At 37.4% G+C, this 27,246-nt stretch overlaps 1 protein-coding gene across 7 annotated transcripts in view; it reads left to right on the top strand.

Moving 5' to 3' along the window:
- Positions 1 to 22,460, top strand: part of CEP78 (centrosomal protein 78) — a 28,763-nt gene extending 6,303 nt beyond the window's left edge. For 6 of the 7 annotated variants that reach the window (XM_030004753.2, XM_030004759.2, XM_030004755.2 and 3 more), the window contains 11 exons: positions 883 to 996; positions 1,263 to 1,327; positions 5,706 to 5,814; positions 6,408 to 6,425; positions 7,414 to 7,549; positions 8,507 to 8,552; positions 9,692 to 9,835; positions 15,806 to 15,883; positions 17,633 to 17,799; positions 19,915 to 20,068; positions 21,607 to 22,460. In XM_030004753.2, the coding sequence (XP_029860613.1) occupies positions 883 to 996; positions 1,263 to 1,327; positions 5,706 to 5,814; positions 6,408 to 6,425; positions 7,414 to 7,549; positions 8,507 to 8,552; positions 9,692 to 9,835; positions 15,806 to 15,883; positions 17,633 to 17,799; positions 19,915 to 20,068; positions 21,607 to 22,131 (1,556 nt within the window). In that variant the 3' untranslated portion in view covers positions 22,132 to 22,460. The remainder of the gene's footprint in view (positions 1 to 882; positions 997 to 1,262; positions 1,328 to 5,705; positions 5,815 to 6,407; positions 6,426 to 7,413; positions 7,550 to 8,506; positions 8,553 to 9,691; positions 9,836 to 15,805; positions 15,884 to 17,632; positions 17,800 to 19,914; positions 20,069 to 21,606) is intronic. The other variant, XM_030004751.2, reaches the window with a different exon arrangement.
- The last annotated feature ends 4,786 nt before the right edge of the window (positions 22,461 to 27,246 follow it).

Below are 27,246 nucleotides of genomic sequence, written 5' to 3'. Positions count from 1 at the left end.
GCAACTCTCACTTCAGGAAAGGCTGGGGGACCTGGGACTGTTTAGCCTGAAGAAGAGAAGGCTCAGGGCAGGTCTCATCAAGGTGTATAAATATCTGAAGGGAGGCTCTAAAGAAGATGGCTTTTTCCACTGGTGCCTGGTGACAGGTCAAGAGGAAGTGGGCGTAGACTGAAACACTGAAGGTTCCTTCTGCACATCAGGAAACACTTTCATACTGTGAGGGTGACTGAACACTGGCACAGGTTGCCCGCAGTGGTTGTAGAGTCTTCTTCCTTGGAGGTCTTTAAGAGCTGTCTGGACATGGTATGGGGCAACTGGCTTTAAGTAAGCCTGCTTGAGCAGGTAGGTTTGGCAACATGACATCCAGAGGTCCCTTCCAACCTCAGCCATTCTGTGATACTGCACATGCACAACATGAAATAAATGCCAAAGCCATGATAGTAATATTTCGTGGTGACCATGTAACTTATTGATGTGAGCAAGCAATGAACTTGTAGAAGCATTGACTCAGACTTCCTAGACCTAAGTTGTATGTTTTTACATATGATGTTACTTTGAGCAGTTGAATTAATTGGTGCCTGGGAATATTAAATCTACTAGGAATTGTCAAGAACAGTGACTTAACTGTGATTTTTATATTCCTTCCTTTGCAGTTTTTTAGCAGTTATTTCTTAATGTTTATAATACTGATATAAATTTCTAGTTTTCTTTTCTGAAAGTAATATTCTTGTTTTTACATATGGCTGTTATCATCATGTCCTCTTTTCTCATGCTGTGTGTTCTATGAAATGGTGGTTTTCAGCAGGTGTGGATTAATTGTATTAGATACTGATTACAGGTTATGCCACTGAATATTTTTGTTTACCTCCTTAAACATTTTAGCACTTGATTTGCAGCAGTGTGGAATATCCAATGAAGGAGCAAGGTCATTATTAGATGCTCTTCAAACTAATACAACATTAGTGGTACTTGACGTAAGAAAAAATCCATTAATTGGTATGTATCTGTATCTACCTTTGTCCTCTTTGTGGTTGTGGGGTTTGGTGTTTGGGTTTTTTGGTGGGTTTGGTGGGGTTTTTTTTTGGTTTTTTTTTTTCAGTAACTCTGGGGGGAAAAGCCTGCAACAGCATTTTGTAAACATTTTTAAAATGGGGAAGCAAGTAGGGTAGGTAATGTGTACTGCTTATTCAATGATCTGTTTGTTTGCATAAATACTTGTTTCATACAGGAAATTCTTAATAAGATATCTTACTTCATTCTAGATCACGTTATGATGAAAAACATTATTGAAAGAGCTCTTATGAATGGAAATAGTGCTAATTTGGAGGTACGTCTTAGGCATTTTGGAGTGAGTTTAGGGTTTTCTTTGTAGCTGCCATTGCATTTTTTTTCTTTAAAAGGACTACTTTGTTCAGAATGAATCTAACCCCAGCTATTCTAGTTAAACAGAAGTCTGACTCTTAAGCAGTTTAAAAAAACAAACAAAAAACCACTTTGAAGGGACAAACTAAAAACACTTGCAGCAACATGATATTGTATTGGGCATGTTGTATGATTTCTTATGTAATTTAAGGTGTACCATAATAAAACCAGGATATCCATTTAATGAAAAGAAAAATGGAAATGTGTGTGTGTATACTTGGGCATTACTGTAGACCATTAAGTAAATATTGCTGCTGGACTGCTGGAAGGCTTTCTATTACATGTGTCTTTCTTGTTAACATGGTAATAATAACTTCTCATTAAAAAGTAAAGGAAATCACAATTTAAAATTTAAAACTTAATTTATTTTGAAACATATTTTTTGACAATAATTTACATAGTTATGATTTTTTTAAGTTACTCAGAACTATCCTTTCCGATGCTAATCATCAAGGAACCAGAGTTTAGTTGAAGTACGGTACCCCTTGCCATCTTTATCTAATAGTCCATGGAGACTTTACGGTAACATGCATAAACTGAGTATCTGGACCATTTGTGATTAGATATACTGTTTAAACACTGAGTCTTTTGTTTATAACACAGAAATTGGATTCAGTTCCCAAAGGAGACAGCAAACAAATGAGTGTACTCTTGTTCTTGCTTTCACAGAGCTGCAACAGTCCCAGTTCTTGAACTTGCTGCTCTTTTGGTTTTGAAAAGGCTTAAAAGTCAGATCTGTGGATCTGTAGGGAGTATCTAATAAACTGAGAAGTTTGTGTGTATAATTCCTTGAGGATTAATACAGTTCTCCAATCTCTTAAAGACTTTTTTGGAGAAATTGAGGTTGGTGGTGAAGGAGTACTCTTTCTCCTTGGCAGATGCAGTCAACACTTGCAAAATGTTGCAGGGATCACATGAAATTATCATCTGCCTTGAGATGCTCAAGGTGATTGGAAAGTTGAATCGTGAAAAGAAGCAACTTCCTGGGGAATCTCCCCTATACTAGGAGATCACTCAACTCAAGACATTTGTTTTATGTTCATCCAGGTAGTGCAGTATCTTAAGCCTTACTGGCAGTGCTAGTAATTCTTCATACCTTGTTAACAATATGAATGAAAAAGCAAACAACCTTTGCTAACATACCTCTGTTAACAAAATGAATGACCACCAGCTTGCTAAGTAACTTGGCTTCTTCCACAAATAAAACCAGCCCAGAACCTTTATTTCCTAAGCTCTGTGAGTAGGCTGTTGTAAATAACATTTGTTGTTTATCATGGGAACAGTGCAGACACTCAAAAAGGAGTAATCCACCTGTTTAGCAAGATGAATGCAAACATTTGATGTTGAGGTTGATATTCATTTGAAACTGAAACAGTTACTACCCTAATCTAGGATTTACACTTGGTTTTGAGCTCAGTTGCAGAAGCCTGGATATTATAAAGAGAAATCAGTTGAGTTTCTTTGATGTAGTGTCTTGATGTGCTCTATATTGAAAGTCAGCAATATGGGGTTTTGTTTTGTTGTGTGTGGGTGTTGGTGGTGTGTTGTTTTGTGGTTTTTGGTTTTGTTGTTGTGTTTGGTTGGGGTTGTTTTTAGGATTAAAAACTCAGGGAATAAATTAGCAAATAGTCACAGGTGTTAATGAAGACAAATTGTTGCTAAGCTCTGTTGCAGAAAGAACTGCAAGGACTGTTTCTTCCTTCTGCCAATAGTCAAAATTCAGCCGTATGAGTTAAAAGAGTCAACGTACAAGTAAATACAATTTAAGAGTGTATTTGTGAGAGTCCTAATGACATATTCTAAATTCTGGATGTAACTAACACTGTGGTTCTTTCTACTTTTAACAAGTTTTAGCATAATACAAAAAAATTCAGTTATTTTTCAGGTTTTCCATGAATTCTTTTATGGAGGATCCATTATAGGCTAAGTTTACAAATTTAAAGAACCAATGTTTGGTTTTTGTAGCTTAAGCTTGTCAAACTGAATACAGTCAGTTAGCATCTACATTGCTTCCTTTTGTCATCTGTGTGCTGCCTCCAGACCTGTGAGGTTTTAAAAGGATGTGCTGGTCCATTTTTTATAGTGGAGAAAACATGCGTATCTATCTTTGAAATTATTTAATTTAGTAGGGATTTTTTTTTAACCTATTGTATTTGCTAGAGATCTGGATTTCATATTAAGAGAAAATGAAGAATCAATTGGACTAAGTTTAGCCTATGTGTAGAGACTTCTTGAACACAAGGTGTAAGATGTAATTTTCTGTGTGAAACTAATCTGTCACTTGGCAGCAAGTGGCCTAACTTGTATTATATCTCACCCACAGATAACTAAAGAGTTGCATGGATGATCATCCCTAATACTGCCTCCAGTTTCATCTGCCTCTAGTTTCAGATTTTTATCCTGCCAAAGGCAAACTGTCATAACTCTCATGAGTGAAACTCAGTGAAGTGTTGAATTTGTTCGCCACTTAGAAGTGGCAGAGCTGCATTCTGTACCACTCATCATGGCACCTGTTGTGTCAACTCCGTGGTTTTGCTTAGGCAGAAAATATATTAAGGTGCTTCTCTGTTGCTTTAAAAAGAGAAATTCGGTGGGCTTTTGAATAGCCTTATAATAATAACCCATCATAACTACAAAAGGTCATGTCTTGGCTGCCACAAATAGCCTGTAATGTACTGTCAGCACTTGCTTACTGGATACCAGTCACAGCAGCCCTTCCATCCTGTTCTGCATAAAAACTGGTTGTTTCTCTTTGCTTTTCAGTAGCATGTAGGTGCTTGCCTTTTGGGTTGGGTTTTCAAGTTTGCAAGAAGAGATGCCTACTGCTAATTGATGCCTTTAAATTTGATGGGCAGCTAAAACAGGAAAGTTGTATTATCCTAGCAGCACTGTGTAGCTAGCATAGTGGCTTGTAATCGTAGATATGATTGGATGTAATAGGTGGTGAAAGTTTGTGTAGATTCTGAGACTGCATAACTTAAAGGAAAAATCCACTGAACTTGTCTATAAAACAAGTTGCTTTCATAATCTCAGCTCAAGTCATTTTTCAACACTGTCTTAATATGTTTGCTGTCTTTCTAGTTAGATGTTGTACAACAGCAGCAGGCACCTAGACAAGAGACAGGCTACTAGGCTAGATGAACTTTAGGTTTAACCTCATATAGCTGCTCTCTTATGTGTGTAGTATAACAAAATTAAGATACGCTTGCTCTTAGAAGTTTACAAATTAATTTTACTTTTTCTGTCTGTTTTTTAGTTTAAAATGAACAATTCATTTGTCTCAGGAGCTAGATCCAGCTGTAGACACAGCAAAACTTATAAAAGGATTGTCTGAGTCCAGAGTTTTTAAAAAAAAAAATTTTTCTTGCCAATGATAAACTTGGACTAAACTTGGTTAGTTAGAGCACAGTAATGGCATTTTTATCTTCCCTGGGCGTTAGGTGGGAATAACTTTGGCATACTGTTCCTAGTACTCTGATGTGGGGTTTAGAGTTGTCAGAGAGAAGCTTTGTGTTAATAGCAACTGCATTTCCTTCGATGGCTGCTTCAGCACTGGACTTTGTACTAACTATAACTTGATGCACACTAAAGAATAAATGAGAGTGTAACTTAAGAATATCTACCTGGAATAATAAAACTTTTAATGGAGAAAGGGGAACTTTTAAGAATAGAGCTGTTGCTGTAAGGAAATGAAGTTTGAAGTACAGCAACTGCCTTTGATTATCACTATGTCTTAATTTTAGTTTGGAGGCTTTTACTGTGTAAGGATGAATTTTCATTACAGGCAGTGAAAATTAAACTTCCTATTTTTAAAAATATTAACTTCATTGGTAATACAAAATCATGTTAGGGAAGCCTTCGTTACTCTGGATATCTTTGGCCTGAGCCAGTCATTCCTAGCAAGCCAGCTTTCTGAGAATGAAATGCAAAAGCCAGAGTTTCCTTTTTATAGGGTTGATGCCTTTTTTTTTTTTTTTTTTTACTATAAAAGGAGAAGTGCTTTGCACAGGAGAAAGGAAAATATTGCATGGGATGTCATAGAGGTGTTCTGGGAACGCTTTCTTACAATGTGGCACTCAGACTCACATTCAATCTGTGTTTGAGTTGGGGCCTTGTGGGATTTTTATTTTTCCTTAATTTTACAGTTTATTATTAAGTTTTCTGTAACTAGCAGTGTTCTCCATATATCTGGCAAAACCCCCTCTAATCTTAAATGACCACCTCTTTAAATATCAGTTACTAAACCAATTTGTCTTTCTTTAAAAAAAAATAAAAAATTCCAGTATAAGTGGCTGACGTCTCCATCTTCCAAGGATGCTCTGAAAACGAGACCCAAGAAAAGAACCGTTGTCCTAGGAAGTGGTCGAAAAGGAAAAGCTACTATTCGTATTGGTAATAGTGTCTTTATTTTCTCTGTAAATTTTTCTACAAAATAATCTTTTAATGTTTAAGAGCTTTAATTATAAAATATACAGTATGTCTAAATGTCAGTGTTTTGCAGAATAATTGTCTTTAAAAAAATTCCATTTATTCTTAATGTGTCTCCTACCATCAGTGGTTTCTATAGGAAAGTTGATTTTGTTTTTAGTGCTGCTAGATATATGGCTGGAAAAATGGTAGGATATGCTGACTTAAATATGTGGAAGCATTGCACTTATTTATTCTGAGTGCATCCTCTCCACAAGCTTTCTCTTCTAGGAAGCTTGGCAGTAGTAAGTTGCCTAGTTCTTCTGATGTTGTAACCTTTCTGTAGCAGATAGTCCTCTGCCAGAACAAACAAGCATGCATTTTTTACTGATGTACAGAATGTTCTAAGATTTATTTTTTTTAACTTAATGTAAACCTATTATAAATAGTTTGTTTAAAATAACATAGGTATCTTGAATATTTATAATTAAGTACTGATAGCTGCAATACACTATTTTTCAGTAAGTTACTAAAAATTCCACTGTAATACATTTGGCTGTCTTTCATCTTTGCTCTAGTTATCTGGAAGCAGACAGGTAAGCATAAATCAAATTGAAGTCTTCGTACAAATAAACTGTGGTGATCGGGGTGATGGAAGAAGAAGCAGCCTGACTCAAATATAGTTGTGGTGTGTTTTGAGTTTTTTTTGTTTGTCTTTTTAAAAAAGGAGAGGGAGGGAGTCAGGAGGTGAAAACTATTCTATCCTATTTACTTGTTGAGAATGAACTGAAATTTGGAATCCTATTCCACAGTTATGCATTTCTATATCGTTACAAAATTAGTTGTTTTATTGATCTCAGAGAAACAGTAACCTGAGTTCTCACTAGTTTAACTGTATGAAATACTAAGTGAACTGTTTTCTGGGCTTGTTAGTTTCTGACTGATACAGAACCTGGGATAGAGTGATCATCCCCACTAGGTATTTATTCTGAATCTACTTTGAGTGGTAGTGTATGACTGAAAAAAAGACTGGGCTAGTGAACATGACTTTTCATTATTATTCCTCTTAAGTGAAGATATTGCTGGTGTTCTGTAGAAGCAATCAACGTGAGTACCAGCTTTAGCTTCAAGCATTTTGTCAGTTACAAAACCAACGTTCTTCACACTAAAGCCACTAGAGGGCAAGTTGAAGCACGTAGGTAGCCTTACTGTCTATGTGGACTGTCTAAGCTTCTACTTGAGACAATGAAGTTAGGTATCTGAAATTAGTAATGTGATAAACCTCCTTAGCTACAAAACTTTGGTTCCTTTTTTGAATAACAGCGTGTCTTACTTGCATCAAGCTAACATAGCAGTTAAGCGTACCAGTTAATAACTGCAAGCAGACAAGCTGTCTGCTGCTCTTTTTGGGAAGAAAAACAAAAGTTTTTGAACACTTCAGCAAAATTAGGCTGAAAGGTAGATTTCCTACGGACCCTTTTATTACATAGGAGATTTTACTTATGAACAGTAGGCTGTGAGTTTATATGTAAATAACAAGGTATAATGAATTCTCTTTTCTCCTATTCTTGCTGTTCAATACAGGATTACCATCTAAAAAGTCTGTAAGTCCTGGGAAAAAAAATACATCTGTGAAAGACAGTTACTCACCAAAACCACTACCACCGGGCACAAAAGGCTTCCTTCCTTGGCGGACTGCAGAACGTGCAAAGAGATGCAGGTGAGGTTTTCATAGTACAGGGGAAAATATTAAAGCATAAAACCTGCATGATAAATGTAGTAGAGAGCAGTGTTAGTTTTTTAAGATACTTATTTGAAAGTTACATGCAGAATTTCATATTGGATCCATATTTTTTTCTGTTTTATATAAGTTTTGAGGATGTTACATAAATCCTATTCCAGTAAGTTTTTAAAATACACAAAAGGATATAATTTGATGGCCATACGAATATTCAGGTGTAGCAAAAAAAACCACCACCAACCAAACCTACCTTGCTTGTTTGTTCTCTTGTTCCTAATGGTTTATCAGACTTATCATAGCTGAAGATGCAATTTAGTTTTCTAATCTTGTAGTGTAGTTGATTTGGCATCCAGTTCAAGGTGTCTAGGTATTTTTTCCACCTCTTCTTTCTGCTCTGTCTCCCCCAGTGCCAACATAATTATTGTGATCATCTAAAACCTGTGAAGTAAAATTTTAAAAAAACAATGTTAAACATGGAAGCCATAATATTGTTATCATGCTTCCTTTTGAAACAGTTTTTATTTTGTTTTTTTATGTATTGCCTAGACCTTTGCCTCCTAAAATGGAAGCTGTATAAATATTTAAACAAAAAATTACTTAATGCTCAATCATAACTATTTTTATTAAACTTGTTTTTCAAAATGCTGAACATGAAATTCTCCTGTTGACTTCAGTTCATAATAATTAACTAAGCAAGATGCCTATTGAAGATATTAACATTAGCATCCAGTAATGTTGCTCTAATTCATGAGTAAGTAGGAGTACTAATAGAACAAAATAAATATGTAATGACTGTTAAAGGGATACAGTGCAGTGACTGATGCTGGTTTTACTCTTACTGCTTCACCTGTGCTAGAATCCTGTGTTTGGAAATGGAAGTAGCAATGATGATATTATAAAGTTACTTTTCTCAAAAGTGTTTTTTTCTGACTTTAGAGGGGGGCCAGTGGATAGTACTGAAGAATTACCAGTGAAGATTCAGGTACTCTCTCATATGATGGTTTATTTACTAGATGAATGCCTGAAAAAAAGATGAAAGTTAAGAGTGGAACATACTTATAAAGTTTCTCTCTCATAGAAGTGCAGAATAATAGTTTACATCAGCATTTGGTTGAAACTTCTTTGATACTTAGTTTACTCGCATTTCTATATTACTATCTTTTGGTTTCTTAGCGTTATGAGCAAGTTGGGTTGGAGTATGGGCACAATCCCTCCAGAGGCAATAAGGAGAATTGACAGCATTTTTCTCTGAAAGGTTCTGCTCCCTCCTTCCTCTCTTTCCTCCTTTTGCTTTTGGACTACATACTTGTGTTTGCACCCATCTGTGAACTGCTGTTGTAAACGTACCAGCGGGGGGGGGGGGGCGCATGGAAAATCCCCTCTTTCTTCCTTCTCCTTTGCATCTCGTTTCCATCTCCCCCCCCCCCCCGCCTCCCCCACCACCAGAGAAAAGCTGGAGAAGCATTAGTGTGTACTAATGAATTAAATTGGCTCACAGAAGGGTCTGATGGTTGCTGAAGCCAGCACACTTATCCCCTGCTGTGGTATAGGCTTCCCATGGGCTGCAGTCCTTCAGGAAAGCCTGCTCTGGCACAGGCTGTCCATGGGCTGGAGCTCCTTCAGCCCATCCCTCTACTCTGGCATGGGGTCCTCCCTGGGCTGGAGTGTGGGTATCAGTTCCACCATGGAGCACCTCCTCCTCCTCCAAGCCTGGCATTCCCTCTGCTCTTTCTCTTTTTGTTCCCTCCTCTCTGCCCGGCTGGCATTTTTTGCCCTTTCCTACACCTGCTTTCCCAGAGGTGCCGCCCCCTCTCAGCCTGCCGTGTGTGGGCTGGTTGGAGCTGGCTGGAACTGGCTGTGTCTGGCACAGGGCAGCCCCTGCAGGCCCCTGCTACTAAATCCTTGCCACCTATACCCAATATATGCATATGAGATTTTTTTTTAATATTGTTTTATGCACATTTATTTCAAAATTGCATAGCTGGACAATGTATATGCATTGTAAAGGACTCTGGGAAACAATTGCATTTAAATTAAGCTTTTGGTACTATTTAATCTTTGATTTTTATTGCACAGTGTAATGCTGGGAGTGGGTGTGTTTTTCTTTTCTGATGTAATTAGACAGGTATTCCTGTGAAAGTGACAGTAGAAAGCACTTCTACATCTGAAACTGAAGACACAGAGGATTTAGATGATGTTATCCATCATTCTGATCTGGCAAAATCATTAGATAAGATTAATGTAACAAAGTATCAACAATTACAGGTAAGAAGCCTGTTCTGTGCCTTAAACTCCATAAAGGCAAATTGTATTGATTAAACCATGTTTTATTCAGAAGATTATGGTTAAGCTAATAACCAGTCATGGAGTGGGATTTCTGAATAACTTAATTATCCTGCATTATGTCTGTCATACAGGCTCTCATTTCAAAACATGTGTGTCAGATATGCACTGAATTTCCAATCTCTGAATAGTTCTAATGAAGATGGGTACGCTATAAGCTTATTGTCAAATCAGGGCTATAGTAAGGAAGACTTCACTTAATACACATAGCTGCAATATGCGTAATTTCTCTGTTCCAGTCTTGAATCGTAGTTCGCAAATCTTTTGATCGGTGTTATTGCCTGTAGTATTTCCTTCCAAGTATTTCCTTTGTAAATGTAATTTAATGTTATTTCTAAGAGCGAAAATATTGTAATGACTGTTGTGTAAAAATAATTTTAAAAATAACTGAAAGTGTGTTAAAGCTCCATTTTATAATTGAGCTTGATAACAAACTTTTTTCATTTGCTTTTTTATTCCCTCTACTTTTTTGATAGTTCTAAAAAAACAGGGGTAGCCAGACTGACTATTGCTGGAAATGTCTTGAGAGGGAATGTTCTTAGAAAAGGAAGGGAAAACAAAGAGTGTGTTTCAGTGGCTCAGTAATGCTGCTGAGGTAATCTAGCACTATTGTAAAGTAACACCCTCAGGCAGAGTAACTGGGTTGTTTCTGAAATGTTAGGATTTGAATTTTGTTTGGAGCATCTGCACTCCTGCCAAATGAATACTGCTAAAAATAAGACCTATAGTCAGTCTGCTTTTGGTGGTGGTTGTCATAGAGCACCACACTGGGTGAATATTAAGACCATATAGCTGTCTTCATGTAAGTGAAGTGAAGTTGAAACTTAACTTGTACATTTGTATGTAATGGGAGAATTAAGATGCCTCAGAGTTACTGTGGAAGGCAAAACGACTGTACAAAAACTGCATAAATAACTACTTGCCTTTTTTTCAGCTGATGTATACTTTTTCTTCAGGCCTAACCCTTTTTCTCTCTAGAACTTCTGTTGAGGAAAATTGTCAAGGTTTTCATGTGTTGCTGGGACTTAAAGTTATATAGCAGCTTTCTTCTTTGTAGGTGATTTCATATTAGTGTTTGTGTGCAATATGTTGATGTGCTGTGCAGTGGCTTCAACTTCTCATCAAGAGCATTATGTCTGGAATCATGGAATTCTGTGTCATGTGCATATTGCACCAAAAACTTCTATGCAGCAAGGACGGTGCTTTCAGGAAACACTTGACGTATTTATTCTTGGTGTTTGGAGAGGGAAGAATATTACTTTCAGGACACACTGCTGAGGCAGGCAGTGTTTTGTGCTTTGAGGAAGAGTTGTCATATTGACCTATGTTGTCAGTGTTACCTGTAGTATTACTTACGGAGCAACTGTAAGGAAGGGATAATTTGTGATTAATTTGAGCTTCCTGGGAGGTGAAACTACAAATTTTAGGAACTACCCCAAAATTGGTTCTAAATTTCCTGTGCTTGTAAAGGTCCAGATTTTCCTGATTTTCTGAATTTGGAAACCAAAATACTTCTTTAGGCCATGGTTGCATATCTGACAGCACTGTTTAAGCAGTGTTGAACTGCGGCTGTGCCTCACCCATTCTTTTTGTTACGTTGATGCAAAGCATCATTTCACATTATGGCAGAAGCGAACTAACAATTTCTCACCATTGAATTGTGAGGTCTGTTTCCCTTCTGTCCCTTAGTGTGTTTCTATTTCTTGCTTCAGTCTTTCTCTCATGTCTTTTTTCATGTTTATCTGATTATAAGGCAAGTTGATTCATCTTGCTGATGTGGAGAAAACTCATGTAGTTCAACAAGAAGTGCAAATTCCTGCACCTGGGAAAGAATAACCCCATACACCACTATATGCTGAGGGCAGACCATCTGGAAAGTAGTGTGCAGAAAAGGCTCTGGGGGTCATGGTGGACACCAACTTGAACACAAGCCAGCAATGTGCTCTTGTGGCAAAGAAGGTGAATGACATCCTGGACTACATTAGGAGGAATGTTACCAGCAGGCTGAGGAAGGTGATCCTTCCTATGTATTCAGTGCTGCTGAGGCCACACCTGGAGTACTGTGTCCAGTTCTGGGCTCCCCAGTACAAGAGAGACATGGGCATACTGGAGAGAGTTCAATCAAGAGCCACAAGGGTGGTTAAGGGACTGGAGCATCTCTCCTATGTGGAAGTGTTGAGAGAGCTGGGACTGTTCAGCCTGGAGAAGAGAAGGCTCCAGGGCAATCATATTTATATAAATACCTGAAGGGAGGGTGCAGAGAGGACAGAGCCCACCTCTTTTCTCTGATGCCCAGTGGCAGGACAAAAGGCAGTGGGCACAAACTGAGACACAGGAGGTTCTCTCTGAGCACAAGGAAACACTTTTTCACTGTGAGGGTGACTGAGCACTGACACAGGTTGCCCAAAGAGGTGGTGGAGTCTCCCTCCTTAAAGGTACTAAAAAACCATCTAGACACGGTCCTGGGCAGCTTGTTGTAGGTGGCCCTGCTTGAACAGGAGGTTGGACCAGATGACCTCCAGAGGTGCCTTCCAACCTCAGCCATTCTGTGATATTTTTCCAGGTTAGTTTTTAGCCATCTTAATGACTCATATTGGCTTATGTGATTGGGTGTGTTCCAGAAATGGAGCACGGTAAATGGCAGAAGTCTATGGCTGGTAATGCGAGAGGGGAAGTGGAGGACCCTTTTTATCTGAGTTAATTTGGCTTAGGTACTGTCATTAAACGGCTCTTACTGAAGAGCTGCTTGAGGGGGGAACTGACTTGAGGAACTGATGTAGCTGAAAAGTAATCCAGTGTATTTGGCTGTAGCAGGCCTTGGCACAGCCTTTCAGTAAAGTGGGACAACCAGCTGTGCTAGAACAATGATGGGATTGCAGAGTGGGAAGAAACAGTAAGAGGTGGGAACTCCTTAAACTGCCACTGTGCCAAAAAAGCTCTCCAGACATCCCTGGATGTGACAGAATGACCAGGCTTTCGCTTCAGTATGCAAGTCCTTGAAAACTTCTCTGCATCTCTCTGCTCAAAAAGGGGCTTTAAGCATACTACTTAGTGAAACAATATTAGTTGTGTTTTCATTTTTTAAAAAAATCCCTTGGCTAATTAAAAGCTTAATTTCTGCTTAAATGAAAAAGAACTGATAAATATTCTTTCCTTCCACTAGAGGGAGTCTGAAATGTCAGAATTGCCTCTGAAGAATGTAGTTGAAGAAACTCCCAGATTTTGAAATTTTAACTAAGGATACAAATGGTGAACTTCACCCTTAATATAGTTAGCAGGGTAACTCTTTCTACACATGAATACTATGTGAATTACATAGAAGTAGAAATTGCACTATAATTCTTTTTTAAAATTAGGGACAACGATGTAATCAAGTATAAAAACATGGCTAATTATTTACTGAAGTTTTTTTATATTTTTAGTTTCTAAACTTCAGTTTTATATCTCTCTCTAGTGGTGAGTAGTCATATTGCATACAGTAGTTCTGAGGGCTACAGATATATTTGCTATTCAACTTCGTCTTAAAGGCTGTCAGTGCTGCCTTTCTGCACTGCACTACTAGAAGGCTCAGTCTTGTAGCTTGAATGTACATGTAGCTCTGATGTATTTTAATGATTTTTTTTCTGCACAGACTAGCAGATTGTGTAAGCTAATGAATTTCTCAAAAGCAAATCAAAGACTAAAGCGTAAGTATACTTGTAATTTAATGGTGACAAATATGTTTGCCGAGGTACGAGGCATCTTCCTTTAAATGTAAGCTTCTGATACTGATTATGAGGAGATGTAGCTGCAGTGTTTGTCAATTTTTTTATGAAGTCAGCCTATAACTGTCAAATATTGTGTACATCTACGGTGTGATAAATCAAGTTTAAACAAAACTACAAAACTTCCAAATTTCTGTTTAAAAAGTCTTGATAATTCAACTATTTTCTAAGCTTTTTCCCTTTGAAAATACAAACCAGCAATCTGAAGAAAAAGGTCAGTGCTGTCATGTTTAGAATTGTCTGAAGTCTGTCCACAGCAAAAATACTATGGAACTAAGGTTTCTAAAGTCGAGTTGCTTGCCAAAAAAACCCTACACCCTAGAAACCTTAAAATACACACACATATATATATATATATATGTGTGTGTGTGTGCACACACTATAAATGGAACTGTAAGAATTCAAGTCTGTGGTACCTGTGACTGATCTTCAAAGCTAGGTTACAGGATTCCAGCTTACATGTCAAGTTGTGAATGTAGAACACTATGGTCGCTACTTTCTGTGCTGTGCTTCTGTATCTATAAAAGGATTTCTAGCTCCTATTATTTCCACACATTCTGAGGCAGATTGCAGTAAGATTGTGGTATTTGTTGAGGGTTCTCCTTGGAGGTTTCCCCTCAATGCCATGCCTGGACATGATTTTGTTACATCATGGCAGTTTGGTACTGTTAAATCTCTTCCCAAATACTGTCTTTGAAATGTGGTTTTCCTATGCCTTCTGACCTCTGAGAGTCTTTCTCGTGTATTCAGCTGATATGGATATGACTGGCTTTCTACTTCCAGGGTTAGCTTGGCTGATACCAGTCTAGGGATCTTAGGAGTGAGCTTTACTGGACAATAGTGACAGACCCTTAATCTTCACTCTGAGTGGTTGTCACTGGGAGGGCTATATCTAGAATATTTTACAACCTGCATCTTTGAATCAGATGCAAAAGTCCCTTGCATCCTACAAGACCTGTGAGGACCTTTTTGCATTTGTAGAAGGATTACTTTTACTATGCATAATGTTAGACACCAGTCTTCTCAGTTGATTTCTTGTATGAAGTGCAGTAGAGTGCTCTTGAATAAGCTTTTAATAGTAAACAAAGGATTTCAGTACTGTTTGGATCTTTGCTCTTCTGTAGAACTGACTGGTAAGGTCTGTATAAAAAGCAGTGGCCTATGTTACATATATGTGCCTGTACAGAAGGTGTATAGAGAAATGAGTAAGTTTTGTATACTGTTGGTACATACAGGTTACCTTCTGAAAAATGGAGCAGCTTGATAATTTTAATCGTTTTCACCTTTAGAACCAGATGACTGTGTTAAGACATGCAAGAATGAAAATTCCTATTTGTTCTTCCACTTCAGATGCTGTAATTAAAGATGATAATGCTCTGCAATGATATGAGAAAACATGGTATTGCTTATCAAATCCTGACTACTGTTCACTGAAACTGAGAGATTCACTACTTGGAACTAAAAGTTAAAATACAGGTGTAGGCATCTCATGAATAAGACTAGAATACATTTGTTAGATGTTTGTGTTTGGTTTTGTTATTAATTCAACACTAAGCTGCTTAACTCACTCAAACAGCTTGGGATTGTGAAAAACTTAGTTCTGCTGAAGAACTCGGTGAAACCAATTGGAAAAAGTACAGTTCTTACAGTTCAGAATTTTGTATTGCTACTGCTGTAATAAGGAATAAAATCCTGGATGAAGAATACATTCTGAAAATCTAGGTATGGCTACTAAGGATTTTTTTTGAGCCCAGTTTAAGCTTTTGATTTTTAGTTAAAAATGAGGTTTGAAAAGGTGAAGGGGAAGAAGAGGAAGTAGACAAGAATGTACATTCCTGATGGTAATGTCATAGACCTGAGAGACTTGTGCTATAATCTCGTGTTATCTATTGCTATATTGCAAATCTGTTAAGTGAATCACACTTACTTCTGCTTTCCTGTATTAATTTTTTGCATCCTAGAGTTATGTACTGGTAGACCTCCATCATGTATTTTTGTAGAAGATATGTTGTTGCTTGGAATGCTGTGTGCTAGTTGTTAATTGGAAATGTTGAGTTTTTGTATAAAATTGCATGTTGATCAGACATTTTGATATAAATTTCATGATAGTTTATCTGTGTTACAATAGTTGGAGCTGGAAGAATGCATGGAAAAATTAAAGGAAGAACAAAGAGCCAGAGTAAAGGCTGAGGAACGGATAACGGAGGTAATGATAATTAATTGTTAGTCGTCTTTACTTTTAAAGGAGGCACCAATCAAACTATCCACTTGCTTAATTAGGAGTAATTATCAATGACCTCTAATGTGGTAGCTTCCAGAGTTTCAGTTCAAAGTCACATGGATCATTTCCTAGCCTAAGGGCAATGATGAAATCTGCATTTAGTAATGTGTGTTTGTTCTCCTGATCCTATTCCAGAGCCTTGAACTCTGGGTCAAGCTACTCTTTCAATGTGTTTCATTCATTTGGTGTATTACTTATGATCTGGGGCATCCTGATGTTTGTTTTTCTTGAGAAAGTGATCAAATCTGTTTGCAGTTTGCAGCAGATGGATAGCCCTTTGAGGTCTCCCACCTTCTTTATCATAACTTGCATTGAAAAGCTGTTTGTTGCAAATGTTGTTTAATTTGGTGTATTCTGTCCCTTTGATTTTTAAGTTTTGTTTCTGCAGACAATAAAAATATCAGATGGTTTCCTGCATAGCACGTTGGCCATAGCCGCCAGTTGTTGTGAAGTGCAGTTTCACATTATGACAGAATGGAACTAAAGAATTGTCACAGTTAAACTGTGAGGTCTATTTCCCCTCTGTCCATTGTTGCTGAACTAAAAAGATCCTTTTGCATCAATAAGCAGAATTTCTTGTAATTGAGTTGAGTGTAAGATAGTGTAAATGAATGCTGTGATCTGAAGTGGAATTAAAGTGGTGGTAGCCTTTGGAACTTGAGCAACAAGTGGTACCCCATAGTACAGGGAGCAGATATCCACAAAGGACTCTGCGCTCTACAAGGTTCATTGTAGTCCTCTGGTGCAGCCATTCCCATCCTCCTGTAATGTGAAGTGCATCAGTGGGCTCTGCTGGATGCCTGTTGTTTGAATACTTAAATGCTTTTTAGGCTAAATACCCTTTACAAGCAATCTCTCTCTGTCATGCTGGACTGCTTGGACCTAGCACCTTGTCTCAGGAGAAGGGATAAACTAAGTAGCAGTAATCTCTAAAATTGTTAATTTTTATGCTAGTTGAACAGCTACAGTGCACTACACAGTTCTATTATTTTTTGTCCTTGAAAGAAGGAAGGCCTGTGGTAGCAGTGATTCCATAGCTGTAATCTTAAATGAGTGTCTGAGTTAATGTTTCTGTCAAACATATTCTACCGCTATCATTCAGCTTTCAGTTTGTCATTGATTTGATTAATGTTCAATGTGAAGAAAAATTGTTTCATCTTAAATTTTCAATTTTGGGATGCACAGTGCAGCGGAGAGATACAGTAGTATGCATTCCCTCTGATAGAGGGGTGACTAGAAGGAAAGCATTGGCCTTCATTAAGGTGTTTTACTAGTAAAATAAATTCTTTGGTGTTAATGTGTCATATAATACATGCAAAATAACATGATATGAAAGCTAGTTTTTTTCTGCTTGCACTTGCTCTACAACATTCTGTACATACTGAAGACAGTGCTGAGCCCATAGTTTTGAGTGCCTGGAGTAATTTCACTATGGTAGCATAGAATTGCAGCTCTGGATAAACAAACCTGCACAGATCTCAATGTAATAGTGCCCTGAATGTTTCTGGTACAGGAAGCTCTATATCAGTTATATCAGTTACTTTGGGTATTTCTCTGTGATACTGCTCTATAGTTTGCAAAGGTGGCGTTGGGTATTTTGGTTTTGTTTTAACTGACAATGATAGAAATGACTTCACCTTCCCCCCACCCCTTTTTTTTTTTTTGTCCCCATAGCTGGAAGTTGAAAATGGAAGATTAAGGAATCTAAATACCTCCCTATCTGACGTTCTTCATGCACAGTCAGTAACAAACATGATTTTGGAAGATGAAGGTGTTCTAGGCAGCATTGAGAACTCTTTCCAAAAGTTTCATGCTTTTTTGGACCTCCTTAAAGATGCTGGGTAGGTTATCACTTTACTGTTTCTCGTAAGATCTCTTTCCAAAATTATCCTTCCATTGAAGTATGCTGCCTCCTTCCCCCCAGATCTCTAGGACTGTACTTGCAAAGAGCAAAGGAAGAAAAATTAACTATGTACCTACTGTTTAGTCTTCTCTTAGTGGGAAAAACATGATCCAAGCACTGTCCAGCTGAATTCATGTATCTGTCCTTGGGAAAGGCTTTCAAGAAGCCCATTCCAAAAGAGAAGAAAGCTTCTATTAAAGTATGTTTCCAAGTCTTTATTGGATCACGTGTGGCTCTTGGCATTCCTGTGATACGAAAGGCTCAAAATGCAGTTGAACTGGCTTCAGAAAGTGTCTTGTTGCCTTGGGCCCCTTTTTACTAATTGAAGTACAGAAATCTAGATGGATGAATCTGGCCTCTATATTTAAATTCTGGATTATTTGTTATTGCTTGAAATATTTTAGAGAGTGTTTAGAGAGTGTTGATTGAAGTTTGTCTTAAGGCTCTACCACTGTACCTGCAGTTTCTCAGAGGATGGTTCATCCTTCCCATTTGTCAAAAAATTTCAGCTTAAGCTTTACAAAACAGGTTTGAGAACTTACATAGCTAGGCATGGCTATCTCGTCCAGGAGAATGAAGGAATGATACGAAGATACATTGTAGTCTACTCTGCATGTTCAAAGGAGACCACAAAAGCTTTTATTTGCCCTCCCTGCTTCCTCCTTCCATCCACCTCCACATTGTAACAATGTAACTTAATGTGAAGTTCACCTTGAGGCTGTGATCTAATTTTGTGTCAATCAACTGGTAGAGTTGCAGTTCCTTTAAGAATGAACTTCAAACTTCAGAGGAAGGGAAAAATGCTTTTTCACTACATAAAATATAAGTTTTTCAGGTGGGCCCTACATCTGTTCATGATTATAGGGAACTGCTCTGAAAGTTACAGAAATCGCATCACAAAGACTGTTGTTCTCAATAAGTTTCTATATATGTGTTGTGGTTTAACCCCAGCTGGCAACTAAGCACCATGCCAGCCCCTCATTCACCTCCTTCACAGTGGGATGGGGGAGAGAATCAGAAGGGTAAAAGTGAGAAAACTTGTGGACTGAGATAAAGATAGTTTAATAGGTAAAGCAAGCGCTGCGCGCGCAAGCAAAGCAAACCCAGGAATTCACTCACTACTTCCCATTGGCAGGCAGGTGTTCAGCCATCAGGAAAGCAGGGCTCCATCATGTCTAAGTTTCTTGGGAAGACAAATGCCATCACTCTGAAAGTCCTCCCCTTTCTCCTTCTTCCCATGCTTTATATGCTGAGCATGATGTCATATGGTCTGGAATATCCCTTTGGTCAGCTGGGGTCAGCTGTCCCAGCTGTGTCCCCTCCCAACTTCTTGTGCCGCCCAGCCTCCTCGCTGGTGGGGCGGGGTGAGAAGCAGAAAAGACCTTGACTCTGTGTAAGCACTGCTCAGCAATAACGAAAACATCTCTGCATTATCAACACTGTTTCCAGCACAAATCTAAAACATAGCTCCATACTAGCTACAATAAAGAAAATTAACTCTACCCCAGCCAAAAACAGCACAATATAATATGTTGTGCTATCAGTTGATGGCTGCAACTTCTCACTTCTTATTGAGACTTAAAACGCCCAAGTGGTAGGTTTGGCCAATTTGTAAGCTGGTAGGTGAAACAACATGACTGTGTGTGTAAAGCATGTAATTGGATTTGGCTGTTAGAGATTATGTGAGTCTGGGAGGTGTGCACCAATCTTCTGCTTGAGTGATAGAGTTTTAATCTTTGTTCTCCCTGACAGGGAATCTGCTTGCCAGCATTCTGCTCAGAGATCAGTGCTAACTGGGAGAATTTCATTCTTAGCCTCATAACGCTGAGTGAAGACTGAGTTTTGAACCTGCAGGCTAATTTGTGCAAAGACAGGAAAATACCTTTAGCTACTTGTTTTCATCTCTATCAAGCTATTTTGGGTTTCTCAAAAAATAATGGAAAAACTAAGTTCAAAGCTTCAAACAGATTCTGTTTCTTCTGGTTTTTAGTATTTAGGTCTTTCACAGGGTAAGAATTTTTTGTGTAATTTTCTATTAAACTTTATTTTACAGACTTGGACAACTTGCTGTATTAGCTGGGATAGACCAGTCAGATTTTGGTCTTTTGGGGCATCCACAAATGAATTCTACTCTCAGTAAGCCTGCTAATATGGTAAAGGAGAAGTCTTTTGAAGAGGAAAGACAAGAACATACCCAGAATAGCAAAGTAAGTCTATAGAGGGAATGCTAGTGGCAATGTACTTGATGCGATTTAATGTAGTTTTCAGCTATTATCCCCCTCTGACTGAAAGTAATGATTACCAAATGATCCATGAAGTTGTTACTGCAATCTTTTGCTGTAGCTGTATTTATACAGAACATAATAATTCAATGATTAATATAAGCTTTTTAAGTGATTACCATGTGGAACAGAAACCATAGTATTTTGTAATGCACTAAAGAAAGTGTTGGTGGTAATTATGTTGTTTCTTATTCTGAAATATGAAGTTCCAATAGTGGTATGCATCCATTAAAAATGGAAAATACCATGACTAGTGTTTTTGGAAACATTTAATAATGATTTATAGTGGTTTCAAAAAACTTGGTCTGATAGTAGGGAGTAGTACAATATGCCTATTGAAAAGCACATATTTTCTTTTAAGTAATTACAGTGTGTATGTCTAGTCCTGTTAGATTTCTACACGGGCCATGCCATGAATTTCAGGCAACTACCAATTTGCAATATTAACAACATAAGGTTTTAGTTTCTACTATGAAGTCAATAAATAGAAAATTTTCTGGATTTTTCAAGGGAGGCACAAAAGTTCCCTTTAAAAAAAAAAAAAGGGCCAGGCATAAGTTTTTAAGGCAATTAAAAATTAAGATACTGGCAGCCTGCAACTGTGTCCAAGTTGGATAAAACTGTCATGCTAAGAATCATTCTGCATTCCAGTATGTTTCTTATACCCAGTGTCTTCCCCATTAAGTGTTACAAATTCCTCAAGAACACCATGAGCTTCTAAAACATGATGGTAAAAAGTGGTGGGTTTTTTTAATGGTTTGGAAAGCAATTTCCAGTTTTGCAGTTTGAATCTGCTAAAATTATTTGGAGTAATAGAGCAATTCTCATTATAGGTTCTTTGACTTTTTTTTATAGTTTGGCTTGCCACAATGTTTTCAGCTGATGGACTCTTCTGCACTGTGAAATTAACTTGTTCATGCAATTTGTTTGAATATTTTTTTTTCTAATTCAGCTACAATTAAAAGCCTGAGCTTAAAATGTTTTTTAAGTATATATGGCAAAGGAGGATTACAAAAAGCTTCAGCTAACACTTGCACTACTCATACTTATCTCTTAGTATTGGTTAGTTTGAATTCTTGTAGCAGCTAGGTATTGTGGAATAAACTATTGGGACCACACTACTGTGAACTGTGAGCAAATGTAATGAATTACAGGTATTTCAGAATGATGGATGTGATTAGGCTTTGGCTGCTTCAGTGTAACTGACACGTTTCTGTAGTATAAAGTTCAAGCTAGATGGAAAACTAATATACCTACTCTGTGTCATTATGACCCTAGCAATCTTCTGAAACTCGCTTGCTTTGAAAGGTAATAAAGGTTGTGTGATTGCTGTTATCTCTGAATCTTTTCTATATTATGTAAAGACTTTATTTTGCTATGCAGATTTTAGTATATGGCAGTTGCAATACTGGATTTTTTTTCTCTCGTTGCATCAGTGTATTCACTGGAATCTCTTATTTCAGAACAGAGCTGGGGACATCCAAGTTTCTCTTCCTGGCACATTTCAATCCCAGATGGCTGTGAATAATGCCTTCTCTGCTCTTAGAGAAATACAAGAACTTCAGACTGCTGGGCAACAGTACCAGCCAGGCTCACAGAAGGAAAACGAAGCTCAAACAGTTAACCAAAATAAAGAGGGTAAGCCTCAAGATAGTACTCCAACATTCTCTGAGAGGAGAGTCAAACAAAATGAACAACCAAAAGGACGTCACTCAGCAAGGCAATTGGTTACCAGTCTGCATTCACTTTCTGATTCTAGTGTACGTATTAAAAGTAATGGTGGCAGAATATCCAGTGGTGCATCTGGTGAAAAAAGCAAAAATTGTTCCTCAAGTAAATACATCCCTAGAGCAAATGAAACAGCAATTCCAAATGGTGGAGCAAGAAGAGACCAAAGTAGACTGCAGACAGTAAACCACTCTGGAACGGATACCATAGGATCTGGCTCTGAAATACAAGAAAGTATCCAAAGCGTTACCAGCATTTGAAATGGTTCTAAAATGTTTGGACTGTTCTTTATACTTGCAAGATTAAAAATAAATTTTGGATGCCTCAGTATAGTTTGTGAATTTTTTGTAAAGTAATGTAGACTTGGTAACCTTTTAAAGCATTGCATGCTCTTTAGTATTGCTGTTTCATGTTTGCATCACTTGTCACTAGATTTTTATTTTTGGAAGCATGCGATGCTCTGGTAGAATGGTACCCTCCCGTTTGTACTACATACAAGGGATTCCTGGCATATGGATTTTATTATGTATCACAGATCTTGTTATAGAGTGTAAATTGTTTTGAGCTAATAAAATTAGAGTACAATTTTTTTTTCCAGTGTTTATTTCCAGTGTATTGCAATGGAAGTGGAAAAAATGGTTTTAGGGCAAATATCAATTCATGCTTAAGTGTGTAGGTATGACATTCCCAAAGGTAGTGGAAGTTCCAGGTTCAAAAATGAGCCCAGAAACATATCTACAAGAAATATTTAAATACAGCCATTCTTCCTTATTGCTATGGCTGCAGATCATAGAATAATACATGTTGGAAGGCACCTCTAGAGGATGTCTAGTCCAACTCAGTTACTCTTAGGAGCTAGAGAAATGTGGGAACATAAAACTAAAAGAATATCATTGTTTTAAAATTCCTGGAGTTTGCCCCCCAGCTTCTTGTTCCTGTCCTTTTGCACAAGCAGCTGATCTGCAGCCTCTGAACTATGGCACAGAGGAACATAGATTTTGATTTGTCTCATGTGGCACAGAAAATCATTTTGTTTTGCACCAGGAATAATAAGAAGATGCATTTCAACACGGCCCTGAAAAATAAAGCAGTATCTCTTTATATTTGTACACTTGCCTGAGTGCCATGAGAAGGCAAACAGTGAAGAGCCTAGTATAATGATTATATGTTTTCTTCACTACCTACTGTAGTATATAAATGGGAGTGCTGTAAAACTGAACTTACTAGGAAGGGTTGTAGAGATGAGGAAGATGTTAAACATTTAAGCAAATTTTAGGGAAAGTGTTTTTAAGCAACATAAAATTTGCATTTGGAAGAATGAAACAACCTAAACAGTTTTAGTTGAGGGTTTAAGCCTAGGTCATTTGGTTCAACAATGGGAGTGAATTTTGATTTTGAATGAACCAGTCAATTTTATTTTCTTAAAATAACTTCTTCCTATGACTTTTCACATGCATGTGCTTGTGTCAGTCCTGATTTAAAAGAAATTTCTGAAACTGCAGTACCAAACTCTGGGAGATTGGGTAGTAGGATCTGACATACAGTGCTTATCCTTATGAGAAGTTCAAATGTTGAAAACTCATCACATTGTGCAATGGTCATGAAAAGCTGCCTTTTTAAAGAACAGATCAAATGTAAGTATTTTTGCCTTCATTTCACTGTTTACAGTGTTAGCTGAGATTCTGGATGGTCATAATATTTTAACCTGTTTGATACGGGCTCTTTTTTTCTTGGCAATGTGTATTGCATTTGCAGAGTGAAGGGACAGAGGGTGATGGAGCAATGGAAGATATTTTTCACATACAGGAATTAGGCAAGATGACTTGGGCTGAACTGGGGGAAAAAAAGTACTGTGTAACTTTCTTTTTACTCTGTCATCTGTCATGAGAGTTCAGGAACACAAGATCTGTAGAAATTCGTGACTCCAATTGCTTGACAATTACGAAGAAATTCATGAATCCTCAAATGGAAATTTTCTACTGAGTAAATAGCATGAGATTACTTTAGCTATTGCAATATTGCACAAGTAATTGCACAATGAAAGTATGTTATTTATACAGACTTTGGCATTTCAGAATAATAGCAGGTAATATATTTATGCAATTTTTTAGATATTCTCCCAAACATTTGAGGTCTACTGCTGCAGTCATGATTCTTTGCTTGTGATTTTGGTTTGATTGACCAATTACATGCAATCAATTTCTTCAACATTAAAATGCTACATGTTCTCCTTTTAAAACTAAAACTCCAAAGCTAATCAGTGTGAAATGATGGATAAAATTATAAATTCAAAAGTGTGCGGATTTGTGAGGTTAGGAATTACAAATCTGTTATTTGTCCCTAAAAATACCATAAAGAACTTAGAACAGTTTATGTATTGTATGCCTATAAGCAGGTGGCATAAATACCTTTTATGTTTAAAAGCAAATACTAGTAGTGTTTAAGTATGAATTATGTAAAAAATCATAATTTAAAGCAAAATTGGCCAGGCAATATATAACTGAGATGGGCATAGTTTTTTCAGTGGGATTAGTACTTAACCTTTTTTTTTTTTAAATCAGAAACATTAAGGATTGTCCATCTTGTCACTGGTGCTGTTATGTAGCACTCTTACTGTGAGAATCTGGAGTGCATACTTTATATACAGTTGAATGTTGGACCTGAAGTCAGTAGACATAATGGATCTAAGTTACCTGGGGGAGAAGTATTTTTTAAGGCTATCACAAACATTTCAGAAGTTTCAAGGTTTTTACTAACCATTTAAAAATGCATTTCCAAAAAATATTTTGTGTATATACAATAAAAATTTTGTGTATATATAAATATATTTAAAAATAAACTATTTCAATAAGTAAAAAAATTTGTGTGTATATATACATACATTTTAAATTATTATGAAACCATTCTACCCTGAATTTAGATATAAACTGTTTCAACCTCTCGCTGTTAGTTAATGTTTTACATATTTGTCTGTGTGTTCTTGTTTGACATAAAAGCCTGAAATCAATAGGCCAGTCATTTGCTAGAGAACATGTTACTGTTTACTTATAGAACTCAAGCATTTTTTCTCTCTTCATTTGGGCTTCCCAAGAATTACTTTTCATAATTCAATATTTGGAGCCAGATCTCTGAAAAACAAAGTAACCCCAAATCCTTGTCTGAACTACCTGCATCTTGTTTTAAGTCCCCCCAAAATTTGCTAGTCGCATTGGTTTGCTGGACGGGACATCCCAACTGCCTCCTGAAACAGCTGCCAGGTTACTATGTAGTCAGCATTATTTGTCTTTTTATAATGACGTCAGTTTGTCAGTGATTGTACCAGACAGGGAACTCGTGTGTGCTTGCTCTCCTTGAGTGAGCTGATTCTTTTCCAGCAGCAGTCAATGAAGGTTTTGCTGTCCAGCATAACATGAAGTCACGATGAACCCAATAAAAGTTCACTGAAAGCTCTGAAACTTCATTTAAATACTACATTTTCTCTGATTTGTTTCATTTGTTTTTTTTTTTTTTTCCAGTTATACATGATAGTAAGTACAGCTCTCTCTGCTTATGTGTTAATTATACAAATTCACATTCATCTGCTGGGATTTGTGGCACTTGAAGGGTCAGGTTCTCTGTCAAATGCTAGAAGCCAGAAGCATTCCTGGAAGTCATGGTTCTGAAAGCTTGTATTTTATATTGGGTGACTATGAATATTCATGTAATGAATTTATGCTTTTTGATGTAATAAATATATTAAATCATAATTGCTGGTAGCAAAATACTAAAATAGGAGAAATCTAAATCCAGTAGAAACAAAACTCTGGTGTGACCTTTACTATTCCTCTTTGTTCTCTCCAACTGTGAAAGTGTTATAATCCCTTGCATGTAGTAAAAACTGACTATTCTGTGTTCAGGAAACTTTCTGGTTTATACATCCTTATAAATTTTATTTACTCCCCGTCAATGCACAATATGAACTGGATTTTCTAAAGCTCTGGGTGGCAAGGCTTCCAGCACAGTTGTCCTCTGATCTCATGGGAGTTGCTACTTTTGACTCTTTTGGGCAGGATGGGACTTTCCTGAACTGAAAAACTACAAAACCCGATATTTACTCCCTGTACTCTGAGACGATACCAGCACCAGCTTGCCTAGTGTCTATTTCTGTGTTCTAGCTCTTTGTGCCAGAGGTTTGAATTACACTTTTAATTCCAGAGTTTTAATTTACCTTGTGGTCTGTGCCACGTAGTTAGGATTCAAGACCGATCCTGCTCGGATGTCGAAGCGCGTCCCATAGTAGTGGCCAGGCTTCCTGACCCGAATCACCAACCTAAACTTTTTCTGACTACTTCCACTACCCCTTCCTACCTAGGATACCTTTTCCCCAGCTGGTTGGAGTTTGAACCCACCCCTCCAGGCAGACATAGGTAGTCTGGGTTCCATACTGGGAAAAGCCCCTAGGAGGAGCCCGTATCTCTTAAACCTGTTTCTATTTGAGATTCTAGTAAAAGTAATTATATTGTAGTCACATTTATGTTGTTACTGAGCATTTCAGTAGGGGCTTCTATTTAATTAGAACCAATTCTAATGATTAGAGGTAATGTAGGTGTTCTGGGTGTTGTGGCCTGAGACATATTTTAAAAATACTTTGGTGTTTTGAAGAGAATGTATCCAGCCTGTAATGCCCATGAAGTTTGCTATTATCTCTTTAGAACTGAGGAAGGTTCTGGTGTCTGAAAGTGAGTTTGGTAGGTTTTTCTTAAGCTATAGCCGTTATTGAAATGAAGGCTATCTTTGCTCTAAAACCACCGTATCTGTTTACAACCTTTTAAGATGAAAATCTGTTAACTAAATACCGGATCAGGCTGTAATCTGTAAATTCTTTTTACCGTTCTAGGTATGACCTGACTTGACAGGAAAAGGAACAAATCCAAGTAGTCAGTATTTCTTCAGTGTAATAATTTGTAATGAAAAATGACCTTTTACATAAATCCCAGTATTCACAAAATAATGGACATCAACACTTTCCTTTCTGAAAGGAATGCAGATTTGGTATACAGGTGATTAATGTTGATGATAAAGTTGGTGAACATGCACAGGACTAAAGTCGGGTCAGCATTACAGATAGCACTGGGCAGACTAAGGTGTTCAAGAGCTGTGCTTTATGCAGCTATGTACGAGAATCATGAATCTCTTCTAAGATACTTGAAAATTGCGGGATTCCATAAAGCCCATCTGTTTTCAATCATACTTAATGGCTTGTTTTGTCAAAGTTGATTTACTGCTACTGCCTTTAACTTCTGAAAACTGATTGTAAGGCAGTATGTCTCTCACTGAAACAATCAGAAGAAATTGGATGAGCTGAAGTCTTTCCTTCAGTTACAACAGTTTAATTG

The sequence above is a fragment of the Aquila chrysaetos genome, chromosome Z (assembly GCF_900496995.4).
Source record: "Aquila chrysaetos chrysaetos chromosome Z, bAquChr1.4, whole genome shotgun sequence".
Taxonomy (NCBI): Eukaryota; Metazoa; Chordata; class Aves; order Accipitriformes; family Accipitridae; genus Aquila; species Aquila chrysaetos.
Note: the sequence above shows the minus strand (reverse complement) of the source record. Positions and strands in the feature narration are given on the sequence as shown.